The 22,756-nt window shown below is 47.9% G+C and overlaps 1 protein-coding gene across 10 annotated transcripts in view; it reads left to right on the top strand.

The window, feature by feature from the left end:
* Positions 1 to 22,756, top strand: part of LOC110497375 (lipopolysaccharide-responsive and beige-like anchor protein) — a 319,123-nt gene that overhangs the window by 106,843 nt on the left and 189,524 nt on the right. For all 10 annotated transcript variants that reach the window (XM_090210434.1, XM_090210433.1, XM_036954299.2 and 7 more), the window contains exons 33-35: positions 133 to 266; positions 1,548 to 1,609; positions 22,625 to 22,689. In XM_090210434.1, coding sequence (XP_090066560.1) covers positions 133 to 266; positions 1,548 to 1,609; positions 22,625 to 22,689 — 261 coding nt within the window. The remainder of the gene's footprint in view (positions 1 to 132; positions 267 to 1,547; positions 1,610 to 22,624; positions 22,690 to 22,756) is intronic.

Raw genomic sequence — 22,756 nt, 5'->3', positions numbered from 1 at the left:
TTGTGGATCAATTTCAGTTATAAAGTCACCTCTATGCATTTGAATATTCTATTCTACATATTTGCCGGGCGCTGACGTATTGATGTAAACGTGTAACGTGCATGTGTTTGAATATGACTGTCTTCCCCTCAGTATCTCAGAGAGGCTGGAGCATGCTCTGGATAAGGCTGCCCCCCTACTGAGAGAGATCTTTGTGGACTTTGCCCCCTTCCTCTCTCGCACCCTGCTGGGTAGTCACGGACAGGAGCTCCTCATCGAGGGCACCAGTAAGTACCCGTCTAGAGAGCATCGTGGACCACATGGATTCCCACACAAATCAAATGCATTTATAAAGCCCTCTTTACTTCAGTAGATGTCACAAAGTCCTTATACACACACACACACACACACACACACACACAACATTATAATGATATCAAACTCGTCTTTTCTATGGACCACTTATCTCAATAAAAGGTTTCTCTAGATTTCCGACCTGACTGTCAATGATCTGAGGGCTAAACTTACCATCCCACCCTCAGACACAGCCACACTAGTATACACACTGCAGAATTACGGGCCATTTCACACGCTTCTTCATCTAAACAGCACTAACACAGGCCCTTTGGTAATGACATCAAGGCTGGTAAAGGCCTCAGTAGAGTGGATCAGTTTTTACTAACTGATTGTAGCTGTGCTGCGGTACAGGGAGGGGAGGGGCGGGTCCTAGAGGCCTGGGTCAGGGGTCAGCCCACTAACGGGAGTGTTTGGGATGTCTACTGCCACCAAACAAGATGGAAAGTTGATTGATAGCTGCAGGGGGGATGGGGGGGTTAGGGATTTGTGTGTGTGGGTGGGTGTGTCTGGGAGTGTGGGGGGATTATGTGTGTGTATCCATACATACGTGTGTGCTTTGGCGTGCACAGACCAGAGTAACTGAGAATGCAGAGGTCCCTTTTCCTCTCTGCATATGAAATGACCCCTGGCCACTCCACTGCCCCCACCCCCTGCCCCCCTCATCCCCTCAGACCTTCCACCACTATAGGATCAATGAGACATATGCTGAACCACGTCTCAGCCTGTAATACAAGGCCCAATATGTATTAGTTTACAGTAACATCATGTCCACTCATTAGGCCACATCAATACTACTCTGTCCCCACGCAGATGTCGTCGGATTAGGTACTTCTGGTCAGATTGTGTTTGTGTGTGGGTTCATTTGAGCGTGCACACACTACTACACACGTCTACATTTTCACTGAAGAAGGCAGCCAAAATGGTTGTCATGGCAGTGAGCTTGTATTTTAGTTTAAACTTTCACTCTCCTTGTCTCTCTATCCCCCCCTCTCTCTCACTTTCTCTCTCTCTCTCTCTCTCTCTCTCTCTCTCTCTCTCTCTCTCTCTCTCCCTCTCTCTTCACGTCCTCTCTCTCTCCATCTCTCTCCACGTCCTCTCTCTCTCCCTCTCTCTCCACGTCCTCTCTCTCCACGTCCTCTCTCTCTCCACGTCCTCTCTCTCTCCACGTCCTCTCTCTCCCTGTCTCTCTCCCCTCCTCTCTCTTTCTCCAGGTCTGATGTGTATGAAGTCCAGCAGTTCGGTGGTAGAGCTGGTCATGCTGCTCTGTTCTCAGGCAAGTCTTCCATCTTTGTCTCTTTACCTCCACCTCTTTCCTTCCCTCCCTCTCTCTCCCTCCTCTTCACCCCATCTGAGTTATCGTCCCTATCGTCCTCACCTTGAGTGCAGTAACTCCAGGATGGAGAAATGGAGGAACCATGTCTTCCTATCTCTCCTCCTCACCTCCCCTCAGGCCATTCCACAGTCACCCAAATCTCTCGCTCCCTTTCTCCAAACGAGAGAGAAGGCATCTTTAATGACCGCTGATATTGGCCTTAAGGTCAAGGGTTCCCGACCTGTCCGTCCACCTTTGACCCTTAGCGTCGGCCCTGGTGGCCCTCAGCGTTCCTCTGTGGCTGGGGCCAACCTGATGAGGAGGGGAAATGCTGCTTTGCATTGATTCCGGTTAGCTGCCTCCCCTTCTGTTTGGTTGTGTTCTGTGTCCAAGTGTATTTAGTGCGGCGCTGATGGAGGATTCATGAATACAGATGAAGGAATCATAGCAGGTGTGGTGCAGCAGTAGAATCAATGGGCTGGGTGTCAATAAACTGGAGATAGATCACACAGCTAATAGTGGGGAGCAGGGATCAGGGAGAGGCCATGGTCTGCTGGTCCTGACTGGACATTTACATGTATTAATACACCACACACACACTCAGGCAGGCACACGCACGCACGCACGCACACACACACACACACACACACACACACACACACACACACACACAGGTAAGCCCACACACGCATGCTCACACACACACATCTGTAAACACATACACACAAGTACACAGAAATACACAAACACCCATCCACACACATACAAACACCCCCACACACAGTGTGTTACACACACATACAAACACCCCCACACACAGTGTGTTACACACACATACAAACACCCACACACAGTGTGTTACACATGGATGAGAGACACACCTCGTACATAATCACAAACATACTATTTCCTTATAGGCTTGTAAGAACACATATGCTGCTCCTATACAGACAAGTACCCAACCAAATGCACTCACACCCCCACAGTGCAGAGACACACACACACCCCCACAGTGCAGAGACACACACACACCCCCACAGTGCAGAGACACACACACACCACCAAAGATGCAGGATATTAACTGTTTCCCTGCTGGGCCTGGTTTGTTAGCAGAAGAGGGGTTTCCTATTTAAAACACCACAAAAAAACAGAAAACACAATTGATTAATGGCACCTCTCTCTCAGACCGCACTGCGCTTTTTTAATCTGTTTTATTTTAAAAAGAAACACCGCCTTTTTCCTCCTCCTCCCCTTTTCCTCATCCTCCCCTTTTCCTCCCCTCCATCCCATTTACTTCCCATTATTCACTTCACTTGTTCTCCAAAAGAGAGGTAATCTAGAGAGATTACACATCCGTTCTGGTGTCACCGGGGCAGTGTGGATGTGGGCTAGCCGGGCGCGGGGACGTCAGGGAGGGGAAGTGAACCCTAGCGGTCCTGGAGAGAGGGAGGGAGTGGAGAATAAATGACATGCTCTAATGCCCCTATTTGTCATATCTGTCAGGGTGTTGTTTAATGCTAATATAATCAAAGGCAGAATCTGGTGATTGCCGACCGAGAGAAAGAGGGCCCCTGGCCCCCAGTCCCACTGGTCTCTCTCTCTCTTTCTCTCTGAAGCATTATGACTTTCTCTCTCTATGGGAAAAGGGAACGGTCCAAGATGGCGTTGATTGCTTCAGTAAATCATCCAACCAAATTCTCTCACAGCTGAAGCAAATGTAATTGTGTTGTTGTGTAGACGGGAGGGGGGTGTTGGGGAGTATGGTGATATGATCTACCTTGATGAGGAGAGAGAGGGACCGGGGCTCAGAGAGAGAGAGGGACCGGGGCTCAGAGAGAGAGAGGGACCGGGGCTCAGAGAGAGAGAGGGACGGGGCTCAGAGAGAGAGAGAGAGAGAGAGAGAGAGAAAGGGACCGGGGCTCAGAGAGAGAGAGAGGGACCGGGGCTCAGAGAAAGAACAAGATCTGTTTTTCTTCCCTGGGTTAAATTCCATCTTCCAGCCAGACTTGTGTTGTGGCGATAATTACATTTTTCCCGTGATTTGCGTGCACCTCTGTTTCCCCTCTCTCTCTCTGACTGGGAAAGTGAGAGAAACAAGGAAAGAAAGGCAGGGAGTGATTGATGATGTTATGTAGCCCAGCTGAAGGGCCCTCTGGCACAGGAAATGCTCTTGAACCCCACAGGAAGTGCTTCAATCGGCGGCCATCTTGAGAATGTAGACCCTAGCGTTGGTCTGCGAGCCCCAAGCATTGGTCTGCGATGGGAGGAGATTGAGATGATTTTGATCGATTTGTCTCTCTTCTCTCTTCCCCACCCTCCTCCTCTCACTTCATCCTTCTCATCCATGATGGCACGATGCGATAGCTATCATGTCTGAAATGTTTTATTAATTTCCTGAGAGGTTGAGATGGAGTGGGACCGGGGTCAGAGGTCGAGAGGCTAGGGGCCACAGAGGAGTTTTTAATCACGCCTCGTATGAGACATACAACACAGGGCCACTTCAGCCTGGCATTGAGGAGGGGGTACTAAACCACTGTTTGATAGGACCCCGTCTGTTAAGAACGCTACTCCTCTACCCAATTAAAGATCCATTTGGATCTGAGATCAGAGACATTCATGTCAGAGACGTTGTTGCTTCATTGCTTGGTCTCTTGTGGTTGTATTGATCAGCATATACAAAGTGATGGAATAATGGCGTGGTGGTGTGGTTTCATACACATGGCTTGAACTCTACCTAGTGATAGATCCAGCATTTCTCTCTCTAGGATGACGTGTAGTCGTGTAGATGTAGTATCCTGTACCGTAGGTCCAGTTGTTGTTTACAAGGTTGTTGATTAAAGAAGGCATTTCATTTGGCTGTTAAATGTTTCAATTAACTCCTTGGTTTTCTGGCATCCCTGGGCTTTTTAGTAAGTCGGACAGAAATGTTATTTTCATTGGGATGACAATCTAACTTTGGGTTGATGAGGAACTGCATCCACGTTCATTGTTAAGTCGAATCCTTTGGACTAAAAGGAGGGATGGAAGATGGATGGCTCTGATCCAGCTCCCCAAGCGGAGTATCAAGACATCCTGTTCCTCTCAGGTGATTGCTTGCGATGGATCCTTCAAAGCTGAGACTTGTTGGGTATTACGTGACTATCATCTCTGAGACTCCGTCAGTCCGAGCACAGCGCTCTCTCCGCAAGGCCTCTCTCCTCACCGACAACGGCCTTAATTCGCCGTGACAGGCTCTCTCCATGACAACGAACAGTGGCCTAGCTTCTCTCTGTCACCATGTCGGATCTACAGCCTTCAAAGGTGCATCACTTAAAAAGTTTTCCATCCACAACACTGATAAGTAGATAATGCTGACTCAGTTAAAGGTCTGTCTGCGTGTGTGTCTGCGTGTGTGTCTGCGTGTGTGTCTGCGTGTGTGTCTGCGTGTGTGTCTGTGAGCATACATGTGCTAAGCTAGTCTCCTCTCTCCTCCATTCTCCACTCTGATAAATCATCTCATTGGATACAGGACAGTCCACTATCAGAGAGGCATCTGTCAGATAAATCAGCCAGCAGCGCTGTCTGTGTCCTGTAGGTCACTGGTTATTGTCTGAGCAGTCTGTCAGGACATCCAACCTTACAGCACTTATCACTACATCCCTCCTGTACATAGAGAGGTGTGGAGGGAGGAGTCAACTACCATCCTGTACATAGAGAGGTGTGGAGGGAGGAGTCAACTACCATCCTGTACATAGAGAGGTGGGGGAGTCAACTACCATCCTGTACATAGAGAGGTGTGGAGGGAGGAGTCAACTACCATCCTGTACATAGAGAGGTGTGGAGGGAGGAGTCAACTACCATCCTGTACATAGAGAGGTGGGGGAGTCAACTACCATCCTGTACATAGAGAGGTGTGGAGGGAGGAGTCAACTACCATCCTGTACATAGAGAGGTGTGGAGGGAGGAGTCAACTACCATCCTGTACATAGAGAGGTGTGGAGGGAGGAGTCAACTACCATCCTGTACATAGAGAGGTGTGGAGGGAGGAGTCAACTACCATCCTGTACATAGAGAGGTGTGGAGGGAGGAGTCAACTACCATCCTGTACATAGAGAGGTGTGGAGGGAGGAGTCAACTACCATCCTGTACATAGAGAGGTGTGGAGGGAGGAGTCAACTACCATCCTGTACATAGAGGTGTGGAGGGAGGAGTCAACTACCATCCTGTACATAGAGAGGTGTGGAGGGAGGAGTCAACTACCATCCTGTACATAGAGAGGTGTGGAGGGAGGAGTCAACTACCATCCTGTACATAGAGAGGTGTGGAGGGAGGAGTCAACTACCATCCTGTACATAGAGAGGTGTGGAGGGAGGAGTCAACTACCATCCTGTACATAGAGAGGTGGGGGAGTCAACTACCATCCTGTACATAGAGAGGTGTGGAGGGAGGAGTCAACTACCATCCTGTACATAGAGAGGTGTGGAGGGAGGAGTCAACTACCATCCTGTACATAGAGAGGTGTGGAGGGAGGAGTCAACTACCATCCTGTACATAGAGAGGTGGGGGAGTCAACTACCATCCTGTACATAGAGAGGTGTGGAGGGAGGAGTCAACTACCATCCTGTACATAGAGAGGTGTGGAGGGAGGAGTCAACTACCATCCTGTACATAGAGAGGTGTGGAGGGAGGAGTCAACTACCATCCTGTACATTGAGAGAAGGTGGTGGGGGAGGAGGGTGGGCAGGAGTGTACAATTATTGGTAACATGATTGCATATGTACGACTGTACTCATGTACAAATTAAGTTATGTTTAGGCTTTTGTGCAAGACTGTGTCGGCGTAGAGGTCACTGCTAGAGCGGCAGGTAGCCGAGAGGGTTAATAGCGTTGGGCCAGTAACCGAAAGGTTGTTGGTTTAAATCCCAGAGCCGACCAGGTGAAAGATGTGCTGATGTGCCCATGACCAAGGCTCTTAATGCTAATTGCTCTTGTAAATTCCTCTGGATAAGTGTCTGCTAAATGACTCAAATATAAATGCTGTGTAAGGCAGTAGAATTTTGTTTCTACATTTCACCATGTGAAATCACACAAGCTGACAAGCACAGACACTGATATGAGAACGAGGCAAGTACATTCCGAACCCTTATGAGTTTGGAACCTGGAAGGTAAGATAACACTATTAATAGTGCCTGTCAGTCTCCACTCTGCATGTCAGGTAAAAAAATCCTTTATTTGAAACAGGATTATGTTCACGTATAAATAATAAATAATCCCAATTTACGCTCGCCGTTTTGCACCCCCCCCCCCCGAGCCTGAGCAGACTCACAGTAAAACAGCCTGGTGCCAAATTAAAATCCACTCAATTTTAGGAGGTCCCCCTGGCCACTAGGCCCCTCTTCCTGTCAGGAAGGGTCCCCCTCTAGCTGCATAGCTCACATCAGCAGGGTGCCACAAGAATGAAGTGCCGGTTGGTGTTACTGTTTTTACTCCTCCCAGCCAGGAGAGTACCTTTCAAAGACTGTCTAAGCCTGATATTACCCCTCTCCTCCCAGCCAGGAGAGTACCTTTCAAAGACTGTCTAAGCCTGATATTACCCCTCTCCTCCCAGCCAGGAGAGTACCTTTCAGACTGTCTAAGCCTGATATTACCCCTCTCCTCCCAGACAGGAGAGTACCTTTCAAAGACTGTCTAAGCCTGATATTACCCCTCTCCTCCCAGCCAGGAGAGTACCTTTCAAAGACTGTCTAAGCCTGATATTACCCCTCTCCTCCCAGCCAGGAGAGTACCTTTCAAAGACTGTCTAAGCCTGATATTACCCCTCTCCTCCCAGCCAGGAGAGTACCTTTCAAAGACTGTCTAAGCCTGATATTACCCCTCTCCTCCCAGCCAGGAGAGTACCTTTCAGACTGTCTAAGCCTGATATTACCCCTCTCCTCCCAGACAGGAGAGTACCTTTCAAAGACTGTCTAAGCCTGATATTACCCCTCTCCTCCCAGACAGGAGAGTACCTTTCAAAGACTGTCTAAGCCTGATATTACCCCTCTCCTCCCAGCCAGGAGAGTACCTTTCAAAGACTGTCTAATCCTGATATTACCCCTCTCCTCTGAGCCAGGAGAGTACCTTTCAAAGACTGTCTAAGCCTGATATTACCCCTCTTCTCCCAGCCAGGAGAGTACCTTTCAAAGACTGTCTAAGCCTGATATTACCCCTCTCCTCCCAGCCAGGAGAGTACCTTCCAAAGACTGTCTAAGCCTGATATTACCCCTCTCCTCCCAGCCAGGAGAGTACCTTTCAAAGACTGTCTAAGCCTGATATTACCCCTCTCCTCCCAGCCAGGAGAGTACCTTTCAAAGACTGTCTAAGCCTGATATTACCCCTCTCCTCCCAGCCAGGAGAGTACCTTTCAAAGACTGTCTAAGCCTGATATTACCCCTCTCCTCCGAGCCAGGAGAGTACCTTTCAAAGACTGTCTAAGCCTGATATTATCCCTCTCCTCCCAGCCAGGAGAGTACCTTTCAAAGACTGTCTAAGCCTGATATTACCCCTCTCCTCCCAGACAGGAGAGTACCTTTCAAAGACTGTCTAAGCCTGATATTACCCCTCTCCTCCCAGCCAGGAGAGTACCTTTCAAAGACTGTCTAAGCCTGATATTACCCCTCTCCTCTGAGCCAGGAGAGTACCTTTCAAAGACTGTCTAAGCCTGATATTACCCCTCTCCTCCCAGCCAGGAGAGTACCTTCCAAAGACTGTCTAAGCCTGATATTACCCCTCTCTGACCAGACAGGAGAGTACCTTTCAAAGACTGTCTAAGCCTGATATTACCCCTCTCCTCCCAGCCAGGAGAGTACCTTTCAAAGACTGTCTAAGCCTGATATTACCCCTCTCCTCTGAGCCAGGAGAGTACCTTTCAAAGACTGTCTAAGCCTGATATTACCCCTCTCCTCCCAGACAGGAGAGTACCTTTCAAAGACTGTCTAAGCCTGATATTACCCCTCTCCTCCCAGACAGGAGAGTACCTTTCAAAGACTGTCTAAGCCTGATATTACCCCTCTCCTCCCAGCCAGGAGAGTACCTTTCAAAGACTGTCTAAGCCTGATATTACCCCTCTCCTCTGAGCCAGGAGAGTACCTTTCAAAGACTGTCTAAGCCTGATATTACCCCTCTCCTCCCAGCCAGGAGAGTACCTTTCAAAGACTGTCTAAGCCTGATATTACCCCTCTCCTCCCAGACAGGAGAGTACCTTTCAAAGACTGTCTAAGCCTGATATTACCCCTCTCCTCTGAGCCAGGAGAGTACCTTTCAAAGACTGTCTAAGCCTGATATTACCCCTCTCCTCTGAGCCAGGAGAGTACCTTTCAAAGACTGTCTAAGCCTGATATTACCCCTCTCCTCCCAGCCAGGAGAGTACCTTTCAAAGACTGTCTAAGCCTGATATTACCCCTCTCCTCCCAGCCAGGAGAGTACCTTTCAAAGACTGTCTAAGCCTGATATTACCCCTCTCCTCCCAGCCAGGAGAGTACCTTTCAAAGACTGTCTAATCCTGATATTACCCCTCTCCTCCCAGACAGGAGAGTACCTTTCAAAGACTGTCTAAGCCTGATATTACCCCTCTCCTCCCAGCCAGGAGAGTACCTTTCAAAGACTGTCTAAGCCTGATATTACCCCTCTCCTCCCAGCCAGGAGAGTACCTTCCAAAGACTGTCTAAGCCTGATATTACCCCTCTCTGACCAGACAGGAGAGTACCTTTCAAAGACTGTCTAAGCCTGATATTACCCCTCTCCTCCCAGCCAGGAGAGTACCTTCCAAAGACTGTCTAAGCCTGATATTACCCCTCTCTGACCAGACAGGAGAGTACCTTTCAAAGACTGTCTAAGCCTGATATTACCCCTCTCCTCCCAGCCAGGAGAGTACCTTTCAAAGACTGTCTAAGCCTGATATTACCCCTCTCCTCTGAGCCAGGAGAGTACCTTTCAAAGACTGTCTAAGCCTGATATTACCCCTCTCCTCCCAGACAGGAGAGTACCTTTCAAAGACTGTCTAAGCCTGATATTACCCCTCTCCTCCCAGACAGGAGAGTACCTTTCAAAGACTGTCTAAGCCTGATATTACCCCTCTCCTCCCAGCCAGGAGAGTACCTTTCAAAGACTGTCTAAGCCTGATATTACCCCTCTCTGACCAGACAGGAGAGTACCTTTCAAAGACTGTCTAAGCCTGATATTACCCCTCTCCTCCCAGCCAGGAGAGTACCTTTCAAAGACTGTCTAAGCCTGATATTACCCCTCTCCTCCCAGACAGGAGAGTACCTTTCAAAGACTGTCTAAGCCTGATATTACCCCTCTCCTCTGAGCCAGGAGAGTACCTTTCAAAGACTGTCTAAGCCTGATATTACCCCTCTCCTCTGAGCCAGGAGAGTACCTTTCAAAGACTGTCTAAGCCTGATATTACCCCTCTCCTCCCAGCCAGGAGAGTACCTTTCAAAGACTGTCTAAGCCTGATATTACCCCTCTCCTCCCAGCCAGGAGAGTACCTTTCAAAGACTGTCTAAGCCTGATATTACCCCTCTCCTCCCAGCCAGGAGAGTACCTTTCAAAGACTGTCTAAGCCTGATATTACCCCTCTCTGACCAGACAGGAGAGTACCTTTCAAAGACTGTCTAAGCCTGATATTACCCCTCTCTGACCAGACAGGAGAGTACCTTTCAAAGACTGTCTAAGCCTGATATTACCCCTCTCCTCCCAGCCAGGAGAGTACCTTTCAAAGACTGTCTAAGCCTGATATTACCCCTCTCCTCTGAGCCAGGAGAGTACCTTTCAAAGACTGTCTAAGCCTGATATTACCCCTCTCCTCCCAGCCAGGAGAGTACCTTTCAAAGACTGTCTAAGCCTGATATTACCCCTCTCCTCCCAGACAGGAGAGTACCTTTCAAAGACTGTCTAAGCCTGATATTACCCCTCTCCTCCCAGACAGGAGAGTACCTTTCAAAGACTGTCTAAGCCTGATATTACCCCTCTCCTCCCAGCCAGGAGAGTACCTTTCAAAGACTGTCTAATCCTGATATTACCCCTCTCCTCCCAGACAGGAGAGTACCTTTCAAAGACTGTCTAAGCCTGATATTACCCCTCTCCTCTGAGCCAGGAGAGTACCTTTCAAAGACTGTCTAAGCCTGATATTACCCCTCTCCTCCCAGCCAGGAGAGTACCTTTCAAAGACTGTCTAAGCCTGATATTACCCCTCTCCTCCCAGACAGGAGAGTACCTTTCAAAGACTGTCTAAGCCTGATATTACCCCTCTCCTCTGAGCCAGGAGAGTACCTTTCAAAGACTGTCTAAGCCTGATATTACCCCTCTCCTCCCAGACAGGAGAGTACCTTTCAAAGACTGTCTAAGCCTGATATTACCCCTCTCCTCCCAGACAGGAGAGTACCTTTCAAAGACTGTCTAAGCCTGATATTACCCCTCTCCTCCCAGCCAGGAGAGTACCTTTCAAAGACTGTCTAAGCCTGATATTACCCCTCTCCTCTGAGCCAGGAGAGTACCTTTCAAAGACTGTCTAAGCCTGATATTACCCCTCTCCTCCCAGCCAGGAGAGTACCTTTCAAAGACTGTCTAAGCCTGATATTACCCCTCTCCTCTGAGCCAGGAGAGTACCTTTCAAAGACTGTCTAAGCCTGATATTACCCCTCTCCTCTGAGCCAGGAGAGTACCTTTCAAAGACTGTCTAAGCCTGATATTACCCCTCTCCTCCCAGCCAGGAGAGTACCTTTCAAAGACTGTCTAAGCCTGATATTACCCCTCTCCTCCCAGCCAGGAGAGTACCTTTCAAAGACTGTCTAAGCCTGATATTACCCCTCTCCTCCCAGCCAGGAGAGTACCTTTCAAAGACTGTCTAAGCCTGATATTACCCCTCTCCTCCCAGACAGGAGAGTACCTTTCAAAGACTGTCTAAGCCTGATATTACCCCTATCTGACCAGACAGGAGAGTACCTTTCAAAGACTGTCTAAGCCTGATATTACCCCTCTCCTCCCAGACAGGAGAGTACCTTTCAAAGACTGTCTAAGCCTGATATTACCCCTCTCCTCCCAGCCAGGAGAGTACCTTTCAAAGACTGTCTAAGCCTGATATTACCCCTCTCCTCCCAGCCAGGAGAGTACCTTTCAAAGACTGTCTAAGCCTGATATTACCCCTCTCCTCCCAGCCAGGAGAGTACCTTTCAAAGACTGTCTAAGCCTGATATTACCCCTCTCCTCCCAGCCAGGAGAGTACCTTTCAAAGACTGTCTAAGCCTGATATTACCCCTCTCCTCCCAGCCAGGAGAGTACCTTTCAAAGACTGTCTAAGCCTGATATTACCCCTCTCCTCCCAGACAGGAGAGTACCTTTCAAAGACTGTCTAAGCCTGATATTACCCCTCTCCTCCCAGCCAGGAGAGTACCTTTCAAAGACTGTCTAAGCCTGATATTACCCCTCTCCTCTGAGCCAGGAGAGTACCTTTCAAAGACTGTCTAAGCCTGATATTACCCCTCTCCTCCCAGACAGGAGAGTACCTTTCAAAGACTGTCTAAGCCTGATATTACCCCTCTCCTCCCAGCCAGGAGAGTACCTTTCAAAGACTGTCTAAGCCTGATATTACCCCTCTCCTCCCAGCCAGGAGAGTACCTTTCAAAGACTGTCTAAGCCTGATATTACCCCTCTCCTCTGAGCCAGGAGAGTACCTTTCAAAGACTGTCTAAGCCTGATATTACCCCTCTCCTCCCAGCCAGGAGAGTACCTTTCAAAGACTGTCTAAGCCTGATATTACCCCTCTCCTCCCAGCCAGGAGAGTACCTTTCAAAGACTGTCTAAGCCTGATATTACCCCTCTCCTCCCAGACAGGAGAGTACCTTTCAAAGACTGTCTAAGCCTGATATTACCCCTATCTGACCAGACAGGAGAGTACCTTTCAAAGACTGTCTAAGCCTGATATTACCCCTCTCCTCCCAGCCAGGAGAGTACCTTTCAAAGACTGTCTAAGCCTGATATTACCCCTCTCCTCCCAGCCAGGAGAGTACCTTTCAAAGACTGTCTAAGCCTGATATTACCCCTCTCCTCTGAGCCAGGAGAGTACCTTTCAAAGACTGTCTAAGCCTGATATTACCCCTCTCCTCCCAGCCAGGAGAGTACCTTTCAAAGACTGTCTAAGCCTGATATTACCTCTCTCCTCCCAGACAGGAGAGTACCTTTCAAAGACTGTCTAAGCCTGATATTACCCCTCTCCTCTGAGCCAGGAGAGTACCTTTCAAAGACTGTCTAAGCCTGATATTACCCCTCTCCTCCCAGCCAGGAGAGTACCTTTCAAAGACTGTCTAAGCCTGATATTACCCCTCTCCTCCCAGCCAGGAGAGTACCTTTCAAAGACTGTCTAAGCCTGATATTACCCCTCTCCTCCCAGACAGGAGAGTACCTTTCAAAGACTGTCTAAGCCTGATATTACCCCTATCTGACCAGACAGGAGAGTACCTTTCAAAGACTGTCTAAGCCTGATATTACCCCTCTCCTCCCAGCCAGGAGAGTACCTTTCAAAGACTGTCTAAGCCTGATATTACCCCTCTCCTCCCAGCCAGGAGAGTACCTTTCAAAGACTGTCTAAGCCTGATATTACCCCTCTCCTCTGAGCCAGGAGAGTACCTTTCAAAGACTGTCTAAGCCTGATATTACCCCTCTACTCCCAGCCAGGAGAGTACCTTTCAAAGACTGTCTAAGCCTGATATTACCTCTCTCCTCCCAGACAGGAGAGTACCTTTCAAAGACTGTCTAAGCCTGATATTACCCCTCTCCTCTGAGCCAGGAGAGTACCTTTCAAAGACTGTCTAAGCCTGATATTACCCCTCTCCTCCCAGCCAGGAGAGTACCTTTCAAAGACTGTCTAAGCCTGATATTACCCCTCTCCTCCCAGCCAGGAGAGTACCTTTTAAAGACTGTCTAAGCCTGATATTACCCCTCTCCTCTGAGCCAGGAGAGTACCTTTCAAAGACTGTCTAAGCCTGATATTACCCCTCTCCTCCCAGACAGGAGAGTACCTTTCAAAGACTGTCTAAGCCTGATATTACCCCTCTCCTCCCAGCCAGGAGAGTACCTTTCAAAGACTGTCTAAGCCTGATATTACCCCTCTCCTCTGAGCCAGGAGAGTACCTTTCAAAGACTGTCTAAGCCTGATATTACCCCTCTCCTCCCAGCCAGGAGAGTACCTTTCAAAGACTGTCTAAGCCTGATATTACCCCTCTCCTCCCAGCCAGGAGAGTACCTTTCAAAGACTGTCTAAGCCTGATATTACCCCTCTCCTCCCAGCCAGGAGAGTACCTTTCAAAGACTGTCTAAGCCTGATATTACCCCTCTCCTCCCAGCCAGGAGAGTACCTTTCAAAGACTGTCTAAGCCTGATATTACCCCTCTCCTCCCAGCCAGGAGAGTACCTTTCAAAGACTGTCTAAGCCTGATATTACCCCTCTCCTCCCAGACAGGAGAGTACCTTTCAAAGACTGTCTAAGCCTGATATTACCCCTCTCCTCCCAGACAGGAGAGTACCTTTCAAAGACTGTCTAAGCCTGATATTACCCCTCTCCTCCCAGACAGGAGAGTACCTTTCAAAGACTGTCTAAGCCTGATATTACCCCTCTCCTCTGAGCCAGGAGAGTACCTTTCAAAGACTGTCTAAGCCTGATATTACCCCTCTCCTCCCAGCCAGGAGAGTACCTTTCAAAGACTGTCTAAGCCTGATATTACCCCTCTCCTCCCAGCCAGGAGAGTACCTTTCAAAGACTGTCTAAGCCTGATATTACCCCTCTCCTCCCAGACAGGAGAGTACCTTTCAAAGACTGTCTAAGCCTGATATTACCCCTCTCCTCCCAGACAGGAGAGTACCTTTCAAAGACTGTCTAAGCCTGATATTACCCCTCTCCTCCCAGCCAGGAGAGTACCTTTCAAAGACTGTCTAAGCCTGATATTACCCCTCTCCTCCCAGACAGGAGAGTACCTTTCAAAGACTGTCTAAGCCTGATATTACCCCTCTCCTCTGAGCCAGCAGAGTACCTTTCAAAGACTGTCTAAGCCTGATATTACCCTCTCCTCCCAGCCAGGAGAGTACCTTTCAAAGACTGTCTAATCCTGATATTACCCCTCTCCTCCCAGCCAGGAGAGTACCTTTCAAAGACTGTCTAAGCCTGATATTACCCCTCGCCTCCGAGCCAGGAGAGTACCTTTCAAACACTGTCTAAGCCTGATATTACCCCTCTCCTCCCAGCCAGGAGAGTACCTTTCAAAGACTGTCTAAGCCTGATATTACCCCTCTCCTCCCAGCCAGGAGAGTACCTTTCAAAGACTGTCTAAGCCTGATATTACCCCTCTCCTCCCAGCCAGGAGAGTACCTTTCAAAGACTGTCTAAGCCTGATATTACCCCTCTCCTCTGAGCCAGCAGAGTACCTTTCAAAGACTGTCTAAGCCTGATATTACCCCTCTCCTCCCAGCCAGGAGAGTACCTTTCAAAGACTGTCTAAGCCTGATATTACCCCTCTCCTCCCAGCCAGGAGAGTACCTTTCAAAGACTGTCTAAGCCTGATATTACCCCTCTCCTCTGAGCCAGGAGAGTACCTTTCAAAGACTGTCTAAGCCTGATATTACCCCTCTCCTCCCAGCCAGGAGAGTACCTTTCAAAGACTGTCTAAGCCTGATATTACCCCTCTCCTCCCAGCCAGGAGAGTACCTTTCAAAGACTGTCTAAGCCTGATATTACCCCTCTCCTCCCAGCCAGGAGAGTACCTTTCAAAGACTGTCTAAGCCTGATATTACCCCTCTCCTCTGAGCCAGCAGAGTACCTTTCAAAGACTGTCTAAGCCTGATATTACCCCTCTCCTCCCAGCCAGGAGAGTACCTTTCAAAGACTGTCTAATCCTGATATTACCCCTCGCCTCCGAGCCAGGAGAGTACCTTTCAAAGACTGTCTAAGCCTGATATTACCCCTCGCCTCCGAGCCAGGAGAGTACCTTTCAAACACTGTCTAAGCCTGATATTACCCCTCTCCTCCCAGACAGGAGAGTACCTTTCAAAGACTGTCTAAGCCTGATATTACCCCTCTCTGACCAGACAGGAGAGTACCTTTCAAAGACTGTCTAAGCCTGATATTACCCCTCTCCTCCCAGCCAGGAGAGTACCTTTCAAAGACTGTCTAAGCCTGATATTACCCCTCTCCTCCCAGACAGGAGAGTACCTTTCAAAGACTGTCTAAGCCTGATATTACCCCTCTCTGACCAGACAGGAGAGTACCTTTCAAAGACTGTCTAAGCCTGATATTACCCCTCTCCTCTGAGCCAGGAGAGTACCTTTCAAAGACTGTCTAAGCCTGATATTACCCCTCTCCTCCCAGCCAGGAGAGTACCTTTCAAAGACTGTCTAAGCCTGATATTACCCCTCTCCTCCCAGACAGGAGAGTACCTTTCAAAGACTGTCTAAGCCTGATATTACCCCTATCTGACCAGACAGGAGAGTACCTTTCAAAGACTGTCTAAGCCTGATATTACCCCTCTCCTCCCAGCCAGGAGAGTACCTTTCAAAGACTGTCTAAGCCTGATATTACCCCTCTCCTCTGAGCCAGGAGAGTACCTTTCAAAGACTGTCTAAGCCTGATATTACCCCTCTCCTCCCAGCCAGGAGAGTACCTTTCAAAGACTGTCTAAGCCTGATATTACCCCTCTCCTCCCAGCCAGGAGAGTACCTTTCAAAGACTGTCTAATCCTGATATTACCCCTCGCCTCCGAGCCAGGAGAGTACCTTTCAAAGACTGTCTAAGCCTGATATTACCCCTCGCCTCCGAGCCAGGAGAGTACCTTTCAAACACTGTCTAAGCCTGATATTACCCCTCTCCTCCCAGCCAGGAGAGTACCTTTCAAAGACTGTCTAAGCCTGATATTACCCCTCTCCTCCCAGCCAGGAGAGTACCTTTCAAAGACTGTCTAAGCCTGATATTACCCCTCTCCTCCCAGACAGGAGAGTACCTTTCAAAGACTGTCTAAGCCTGATATTACCCCTCGCCTCCCAGCCAGGAGAGTACCTTTCAAAGACTGTCTAAGCCTGATATTACCCCTCTCCTCCCAGCCAGGAGAGTACCTTTCAAAGACTGTCTAAGCCTGATATTACCCCTCTCCTCCCAGCCAGGAGAGTACCTTTCAAAGACTGTCTAAGCCTGATATTACCCCTCTCCTCCCAGACAGGAGAGTACCTTTCAAAGACTGTCTAAGCCTGATATTACCCCTCTCCTCTGAGCCAGGAGAGTACCTTTCAAAGACTGTCTAAGCCTGATATTACCCCTCTCCTCCCAGACAGGAGAGTACCTTTCAAAGACTGTCTAAGCCTGATATTACCCCTCTCCTCCCAGCCAGGAGAGTACCTTTCAAAGACTGTCTAAGCCTGATATTACCCCTCTCTGACCAGACAGGAGAGTACCTTTCAAAGACTGTCTAAGCCTGATATTACCCCTCTCCTCCCAGACAGGAGAGTACCTTTCAAAGACTGTCTAAGCCTGATATTACCCCTCTCTAACGAGACTGGAGGGGGACACTGGTGTGTCGATAGGCTACAGACCCTGGGCTGCGCCCTGTGGCACACGGTTGGGGTTTAAGGGGCTGGTGAGGGGGAGGAGAGAGGGAGGAAAAATAACACTTTGATTGCACTGATCTTGAACCTTGTGTGTGTGTTTGAGTACGCAGCAGGGTGTTTGCTCCGGCTGTGAAGAGTGATGGGGAAAGCATTCGGCCCCGGAGTTTCAGAGCATTCCTCCTCCGTCTTTCACCTTCCCCCACGTCCCCTGGTCCCTAAACAGCTCATACTACATGGCTACCCTCTTGATCCATTAAAAAGTCGGCAGAAAGGGGTAGAAATGCAACCAGTGGACATCTGTGAATACTTGTTTATTCTAGTCATTGATTGATTGATTGATTGATTGATTGATTGATTGAAATGTTATTGGGAAAAAAATATGTACTGGGTACAACCCAGGGGATAATACGTTAAAGCAAAATGAACTTGTTTCCAATGTGGCCCCCAATGGAATACACACAATATGGACAAAACAACAGTAATCCCTACAGTACAAAACAGCCCCATACAACACCATACAAGCATAGAATAAATCAATACAAAACCACCCTACCTTGTTATGTATGTACCACCTGGTTTTATAACCCACTTTGTAATCCAAGGCAGATTACACCATCTGAAAATAACTTTTCAATGTCTGCCTTGATCACAAACAGAAGACTAAGTGAGAAAGTCAACCACGGACAGACATCTCCAGGTTGTTTTCACCTTCGGGTCATTAAGAGTCGTAGTCCTCTAGCTCTCAGGTCAGAGAGTATTGCTCTTGTAGCCGTAGTGATGCCGTGCTCCGGGCACGCGGGGGGTTAAACTCCAAGTCCTGCCGCCCTCTATTTTCAGCCTAGAGGTTAAAGGTCAGGGGTCGGGAGAAGCCAAGTGCTCCAGGGAAGAAAGTCGATGTCTGCTGATCTGCCCATTTGACTTGAGGAGAGGTGTCCATCTGTTAAACAGGTTAACTCTGGAAGGGTCGGATCACTGGAGCTCTGACAATGAACCATATTATCAGCTATTACACTGGATTAGTGCAGGTTTACTGTTGGATGGTGAGAACATAGTTTAGCATTGATAATATTTTGGGGTGATTTCAAACGAGTGTTTGCTTGTATTTTTTATCCTAGAAATGACCCATGTGAGTGTCTTATTAGTCATTTCCACTATTCTCAATCACCTTAAATACTAATCACTCCTCAACCCAGATCGTTATTTAATCCAGGCTTTTCTGCCAGATAAATATTAGTATTTTTTTAGGTGTGAATGTGATCACACAAACACGGAAGCAAGCCATTTTTTGAGAGATGTTTTCCTTAAACACAGATGGCATCTGAGAACTGGCATGTGGGGTTGTTGAGTGTTGAGGAAGTCCCATCCGCAATTAGACTTTGTCGACGCTCGCTGTCACAAGTCCTTTTGATACGGCGACCAGATTAGGAAATGAACGAGTCAACTTCCTTATCCTTCAGCAACTGGTGACAGGTGGAATGAGCATTCATCTGTTGACTCTGAAATGAATGCATCTTGTTTGCACAATGTCTTTGATCTCTCATCGTAGACAAAGCATATCAATTTGGAATGTTTTTTAAGTTTGCAAGTCAGAGACATTTGGATACAAATGAGAATATTCTGTCATTTCACAAACATTTATGTTTCATTATTCTGAACGGCTTCTGTGTCACCGTCTTGTCTCCACATGGTTTAAAGGGTTTAACCACCAACGTCACTTCATATCTACTAGTATCATCTACTATAAATGCAAGGTTCTGTGGCTTTACTGACACGGTTTCTTATTCTGTCTTTTTCATTCTTAAATGTGACAATTGAATGAGTTCTGTTCCTCCGTCAGCCCTTAACAGGAGAGCACGGCATGTTATGTCTAGCAGTTCTCGTCCTGACTGTACGTCGCCACGTAGTTCAGTTTCCTCCTGACCAAAGAGACACAGTAGTAATGTTTTGTTTGTGTTTGTACATTTTTCTAAGGCGTAGCTGTGACAACGAGACTACTCCGCGTCCCAAATAGCAGCCTGTTCCCTAAATTGTGCACCGTAGGTCCCGGTTAAAAAGTATCAAGTAGTGCACTAAATAGGGAATAGTGTTCCATTTAGGACACAACTCCACTGGACTTATTTTTGTTCTCGTTCCAAAGCTGAAAGGAAGCACACAGTACACACTTAGCTCTTACGACGATTCATGCTCTCTTTGTCTCCTGTAGAGTCATATTCCCCAGCCCCTTTACCAAACTAACAAATACTTGTGATTATGACTGATGGGACTGAAACACACAAGCGACTTGTTTATTTTTGGTGAGGAGAACCCAGGCTGGTTTTTGGGGGGGGGTGGGTTAACAGGGTTTGGTGTGGTGTTGTGCCCGGGCTTGACGTTTCAAAGAGGAGTTTGTGGGGAAGTCTGTGTTTTGTCACTAGTTGTGGAGTTTAAACCTTCATTATGGATAATCAGTGGTAATGAGGAGGTGTGGGTGTGGAGACTCATTGTCATGGAGTCATCAGACATAAACCAAACAAACTGGCTTATTGACTTCTGATTGCGAATGGCATTTGGTTTGAATGGAGCTTTGCTTTTGATCCTGACATTGGGGAAACACACACACGCTGGGTTATGGTCCAACATCAGGATCACATTGACTGGTGGTCGTACCGATGAGACAGGACCAGGGGTAGAACATTGTGTCAGGTCAGAGGTGAGAGGTCACAAATGGCTGCTTGTATCCTCTCATCAGCGTAAGGATGGGGTTATGGAATGGCCCTTATCACAGCCATAAAAGCCTGACCGCACTGACCAGGGCAGCCAAAGAAATCCATACCCCATCACAGAGCTGTCTGATAGATAGCCTCCCGTTTGTCACCATGAGGTGTGTGTGACCCCTCTGATTAGGGTCATAACCTTTTTTAATTCAACAATAATGTCATTTTCTGTCTCATAATGGGGACATTAGTCTTGTTTATATGACCTTGGCGTGCCTGTTCAGAATGCCTCGTGGGGATCTGTGGTAATGTGAAGTGGGATGGTTAATCTTTAAAATACTTTAAACTTCTGCTCCATGCCATTGTACTGTAAATAGATTTCATTTTCACACCAGCAGAACTTACATCAAAAGATGCTGTGTCCATGATGAGCTCTGTTTTGGAATATATCAAACAAGATCCCTTCAGTCACTAGAACAGTTCAATAGTATCCAGAGGGCAGCAGTAAGGAAACTCCCCGCTCTCAGGAGACAACGTCTCCCTTCTCCTTCTTCCTTGTTGTTCCTGAGAGCAGAGCCAGACCTGTTTATGTCTGCACTTCCTGTGGTGTTTATTTCAGGCCCGTTAGGACGGCGTGGCGCAGCGCTGCATAACATAGAGTAGCATTGCGTGTCCCCCACTGCTTGCAGGGCAGGCCTGCCGAGGCTCATGGCTATCGTCATTCAGCCTTTGAGGCCCATTGGCCTGGGTCATGTTCTTTAGGGCAGGCAACGGAAAACGTTTAAAAATGTTTTTCAACAGAAAACGAAAATGAGTGGCTCTTATTGGATAAGTCGAGGTTGGCCCTCCCCATTTGGTGCCCAAAACAGGGCTCACTGTCAAACTCACTGTTTCTACTCCCCTCACAGACACACTGGCCTATTCCCTCTGTGCACACTTTATTATGACTGTGTAGTCAACGCCAATATGGCCTGACGGGACACAAAACACTGCTGCATTCTGGTTAAATTACCCGAGTCTGTTATCCCACTAATCTACAGTTGGTTACAGGCTGGTTGAGGATGTACAGGCTTTGGGACAGAATGGTTTCTGTTCTGCCTGGGTGTGATTGGTTCTGATGTCTTTTCATTTGTCATATTATCAAGGTGGAAAATCTGTGGTGCTGTTGAAAATCATAATGTGTGTACACACACACACACACACACACACACACACACACACACACACACACACACACGTCTGATTTGGTATTCGAAGCAAATGAGCTCTCTCTCCTCTAGCTCTGTCTGTCATCAATCTTCAGCCCCCAGGCCTCTGTATGTTTACCAAGGACGTCTACACACACCAACACCCAGCTTCCAGCTCCCTCTATCAGTTGAAGAGATGATGACAGCACAGTTAAATACACTGACCACTGTCCTGTCACACACACACACACACACACACCGTAGCCCTCCCTCCCCTTGTTAACACAGTTGGACCTTGTTTGTTTTGGTTACAATGTATCTGTTCTCCGTTTTCACTACCAGTCAAATAGTGTTAGATATACAGTATATCACTGTGTGTGTAAAGGAAGATTTTGGGGGTCAGGGTTTGTTTACTGTCACAAGAAACAACTAGTGATTAGACATGAATTATTAAACAAAGACCATTACTGACCCACCATACAGACATGTCCTGACAATGTGGTGTGTTGAAGTTGTGGGTGGTTTTATCAGGGCATTAGCTCTTTGAATGTTTTCTATCCGTATCACCAAGAAAGCGGAAGGAGAGAGCGAGAGCTAAATGTCCGACCCACATGCCCAGCTCCTTGTTGTTTTATTATTCTTTTGACGGTTGCGTTGAGAAGGTGTTGAAAGATTGAACCGAACATGAAAGACGACGACCGTCAAGTTTCCTTTCCTGACCAAATTGCCGATTTAAACTCACTCAGGGCCGCCTTGGCGTTTCAGCTGCGGTTTATTGAATTGTTTAGACTGACACCTTTGACCATAACACTGCTCAAAGGGAGGAAATGTGTGAGTTATATCATGATAAATGCCTTCACTTCCCTCCCTTCTCATTCCTCTCCTCCACCGAGCTGACTGCCAGAAACAGCAGCTGTTCTATAGGGCTGCTATGTATACCAGCTGACTGCTCCTTGTTCAGGCTCACTCAACATAATATTATACAGACATAATTGGTGCTGAGGGCGGAAGGGGCTAAATTAATCTTTATTTCTCTCTCTTTCTCACTGTTCCTTCATTTACCCCTCTGTCCATCCACACTGACTTATGTGTAACGTCATGTGCATAGAGTAACAGTATGTGGTTTCTGTGTTGTTGCTAATGTCCCAGTATGTGGTTTCTGTGTTGTTGCTCATGTCCCAGTATGTGGTTTCTGTGTTGTTGCTCATGTCCCAGTTTGTGGTTTCTGTGTTGTTGCTCATGTCCCAGTATGTGGTTTCTGTGTTGTTGCTCATGTCCCAGTATGTGGTTTCTGTGTTGTTGCTCATGTCCCAGTATGTGGTTTCTGTGTTGTTGCTCATGTCCCAGTATGTGGTGTCTGTGTTGTTGCGCACATCCCCGGTATGTGGTTTCTGTGTTGTTCCTAATGTCCCAGTATGCGGTTTCTGTGTTGTAGCTAATGTCCCAGTATGCGATTTCTGTGTTGTTTCTAATGTCCCAGTGTTTGTGTTTCAGGAGTGGCAGAACTCTATCCAGAAGAACGCAGGCTTGGCCTTCATCGAGCTGGTCAACGAGGGCAGGTACGTTTTCTGACACGCACGCGGACACACACTGTCCCACTGACCCACTCCGACCATCACCACTTCA

The sequence above is a fragment of the Oncorhynchus mykiss genome, chromosome 19 (genome assembly GCF_057628025.1).
Source record: "Oncorhynchus mykiss isolate SJ-2025 chromosome 19, ASM5762802v1, whole genome shotgun sequence".
Classification (NCBI taxonomy): domain Eukaryota; kingdom Metazoa; phylum Chordata; class Actinopteri; order Salmoniformes; family Salmonidae; genus Oncorhynchus; species Oncorhynchus mykiss.
This window is presented reverse-complemented; position numbering and strand designations above follow the sequence as displayed.